This window comes from Xiphophorus maculatus, chromosome 7 (assembly GCF_002775205.1).
Source record: "Xiphophorus maculatus strain JP 163 A chromosome 7, X_maculatus-5.0-male, whole genome shotgun sequence".
Lineage (NCBI taxonomy): Eukaryota > Metazoa > Chordata > Actinopteri > Cyprinodontiformes > Poeciliidae > Xiphophorus > Xiphophorus maculatus.
Genome location: NC_036449.1, coordinates 16,101,562 through 16,105,497, shown reverse-complemented (window position 1 = coordinate 16,105,497; position 3,936 = coordinate 16,101,562). Strand labels below are relative to the sequence as shown.

At 33.9% G+C, this 3,936-nt stretch overlaps 1 protein-coding gene across 6 annotated transcripts in view; it reads right to left on the bottom strand.

Moving 5' to 3' along the window:
* Nucleotides 1-3,316: 3,316 nt before the first annotated feature.
* The window catches only part of rapgef4 (Rap guanine nucleotide exchange factor 4), a 36,755-nt gene continuing 36,135 nt past the window's right edge, over nt 3,317-3,936 (bottom strand). For 5 of the 6 annotated variants that reach the window (XM_023337635.1, XM_023337634.1, XM_023337636.1 and 2 more), the window contains one exon: nt 3,317-3,837. In XM_023337635.1, coding sequence (XP_023193403.1) covers nt 3,710-3,837 — 128 coding nt within the window. In that variant the 3' untranslated portion in view covers nt 3,317-3,709. The remainder of the gene's footprint in view (nt 3,838-3,936) is intronic. The other variant, XM_023337637.1, reaches the window with a different exon arrangement.

Below are 3,936 nucleotides of genomic sequence, written 5' to 3'. Positions count from 1 at the left end.
CGGCTAGTTCAGCAGAATAACCCATTTTCCCAGCGACCAAACTGATGACAACAGCTCCCCCTGCTGGAAGACAGTGGGATAACCTAACACTTTTCCAGATTTCTTTACATGTCAATATTGCCAGAAGTGGGTGGAGTAGTCAGAAATTATGCGTAAGACCAGTATTACTCCGGTATATTTTTTCTCAAATAGAAGTAAAATAAAAAATATTTTAAAAAATCTGATAAAAACGGCCAGTCTGAGTAATTGCTTGATCATAACAACTTTTTAAACGTGTGAAAATAATGTAACAGGACAGACCAATATAAAAAGTAATCATGTGCAAATTATGATATTTTAAAGGAAAACACTGTAAATGTCATATTGATACAACAAATTAAGACAGAATAAACACACATCTCCAAATGAAGGTTTTCACAAGATAAGCTTGAAATCAGTACTTACAAATTGTAGAACTGCTAAATATTCTTTAAGTGACAAGATGTACTGCATACTCAATATTTACTCTCCTCCAAAGGACTTAGCAGATTGAAAGCAACAGTTGAACAATTAGGTTTTTGCACAAAGAAACCTTATTCATTGAAAAACATGCAGATTCATTAGCAGGTACAAAATAATAAAAAAAATAAGCCCCAAGACACTGTACAGTAAGAGTAAATTTACAATATGAGTAATATAAAGTACATTTATTAAAAACCTACTTACATAAAGAAACATGCAGCTAAGTAGAATAATTACAAATTTCTAAAATAAAAAATGTATGAAAAACCAGCTCAAAATAATATAATTCAAGTCAAGTAAAAAACTAAAATGCAGTAAAATTGCTCCTACAAGAACTTTTATTTATTTATTCAAAACCGTACTTAAGTAAATTTAACTGAATACAACTACAATAGTTACTATTCACCTCTGGTGAGAAATAATACTCAAATAGGACAAACATTATTTTAAAATGAACTCAATAGGAATACAAGAGTATTAGGTGAAACAATTACTCAAGAACTTTACAAAGTACTAAACAATTTTGAAAGGTGATCTGTCATGTTTTTGGACTGTGGGAGGAAGTCGGAGTACCTGGAGGGAACAAACTCCCTGCAGAAAGAACCCCAACTGGGATTCAAACCCAGACTGGGGTAGGGAGTGTTTAGTGTCTTGAAAAGTTCAAATTACTTCCAGTCATAACATATACTGTTTTCTTTATTTAGTCTCATTCCCATCCTTATAAAAATGTCAATTCAATCATCAAAAACTTAATTAATTTCAGTAATTAAATTCAAAGACTCAATCTTGTGTATTAATATAACTTGATTATACACAGAGTTACAAGTTTCAAGCGTTTTGGCATTAGGTCAGTGCAGCACAGTGACTCAAGCAGATGTCGGGTTCTGCTGATTATGAAATCAGCACCTTCATAAAGGTCTGGAGGAGCTGTGCAACGGATTAAGGTGCTTGTTTAGTACTGCAGGATTTTACATTTCATGTTTGGTTATCTCTATTATGCTTATACTGAACTAATTCATTAATACAGTATTTTAATATACGTGACCTATGCATACATAATCAACATTATGTAACAAGTTGGAGGAACACATGCAAAATAAACATTCAGATAGTTTATTTCCAGCTTTCAAAGCTCATCAAGCTCAGGTAATTTCACAAACCTTTGCCACCCAGACCCAGAACACTGAAAATTATCATTTGACTAAGCACTAAAACTCTCATCTAAAAGCCTTAAAATGAGCTTAGCTCTGACATTTTAAATGGTTGTGGTTCTTTTTACAATCTTTGTTTTTATGAAGTATTTTCAGTGACTTCCCACACTTCCTTTTTGAGTGCAGTCAGTTTTCTCATTCTAAATTAAAATCATCGTTTGACTCCCAGCGAAACAATTTTAGTTTCTTAACATGGTTTTTTTCTCCATTGATTCTTTTGTCTCAGTAATTGTATACAAAAAGCAACACATCATGTTTTAACACCACAGCACCAGAGCTGTTGTTACTCTCAAGTATTTGTCATTTCAACCATCCCAATATTCCTCTTTAAAAGAAGAACACAAATAATAAGTTGGAGATTATTTAAAAAGTACATTTATTTCAGTAATTCAACCCCAAAAGCAAAACTCTTACAATCAAATTAACATAATCTTACCTTACATTTAAGTAATCTAAACAAATTAAATACTGTTGAGCTGGATCAAAACAATGATGTTGTGCTTGAGGCAAAATGTTCATAAACTTTACTTTCTGAAGCTGCCAGAGAAGTTTCATTCAGTATTTTTTCTGACTTCCTGTTTTCCTTGATTTTCATATTGGACTTGACACCTTTATTCTTATTTGTCTTAGTCAAAAAAGAACGCAAAAAAAAAAAAATCTGCTCACCTAAATGTGTTCATATCTACCCTCAGAGCAGTGACAAAAAAGCTTTAAACAACTGGAAATTTGACACACAACGCTGGACAAAAACCCAATTTTATCTTCATAACCCACTCAGTAATCTGGCTTTTTTTTGTAATAAAAGATCATTTTAATGAGTATGTGCTTTTTAGAAAAATCAATTTCCAAAAATCTTAGCTGTAACAATTAAACTCTATTTTATAAATGCACAGAATTGGATGGATTTGGATTTTCTATACCAATTTATTCCTCCCATAGCCACAGGGAGCAGGGGCAGATACCATTCTCCAGTCATTACACCCTGAAAGCATAACCACTGCCAAAGGGCAAAATAGAGTTAGACAAGTTAACGTGTATGACTTAGGATTGAGGGTGGAAGACAGTGTCCCCAGCAGAAAAATACAAACTCCATGCAGAAAGGCCCTCAGCTGGGATTTAACCCCTGACCTTCCTGCAAGGCAAAAGTGTGACCAACGTCTCCACTGTACAGCCTTTGACTGGATTTCAGAAAATCACATCACAAGACATGAAACATGGTTTGCAATAAATACTTTTGTAAATTTGTCTGATTCTTCCATTTCTGTGCTGTCTGCTTTTTAAGGAGAAATAAACAGAACAAACAATGTCTCAGGTGTTTAGACTTCAATAATTCAGAAAATTATCCATTTATGAAAACTCAAACTGCACACAACGAAAGTTGGAATAAATACAAAATTGAACATACTATGATTGTAAACAACATAACAATAAAACAGCAGATACCAACTGAATTACAGTACGCCAATACAACAAAATATTTAATTTTAATATCACGTTTAAAGCTTAAAAAAAAGACATGCTGAATTAACAAAGTCATGCTTAAGTCTAATAAATATCTGTACAAAATTTACAACAAACCTAAATAGGAGTAAAAAACAGTTTGATACAAAAGATACAAAAACTTAACGTCAGGAGAATTGAGGCTAAAGCATCACATTTTGTTTACATCTGAGATTGTACACAATGATCCCATAAATTAGACTCCCACCACCCAGAAGTCATCATTTCCTTTGCCTGTTTGGGTTGGATATGATATGATATCTGCATGACATCGATATAAGAGGTACTTCATCCCACAACAATTACAGTTGTTGAAAAATCACAAATGACTGTAATAAAAGGCTCAAGGCGTTGCTGAAACAATATCTCATTATCAAACACCTCATCAGGTCCTCCATGTGATTGCCTGTGTCGGGAGTAAAAATGATACGAGTACAAGTGCTGCGTTACGTCGTGAAGCGGCATTAGAGCGAAAATGTTTCTGCCCCCGGCTGGTTTCAAGACCTGCGGGGCTCAAGTCCATGAGAGAGCTGAGTTAGGGTCCTTTGGTTGTCGATCACGCTGAGCTGACGAACGTAGGTCCAAACATCGGGGTGATGCTTCCCAGCCTGAGGAGAATCTGGGCCTGATTTGATTAAAAGATGAGAAAAGTTATAAAAAAAAAATTAACAATGTGAAAGAGGATTCTTTGGATATCTTTTAAAAAATAATAGATTTGAGGATT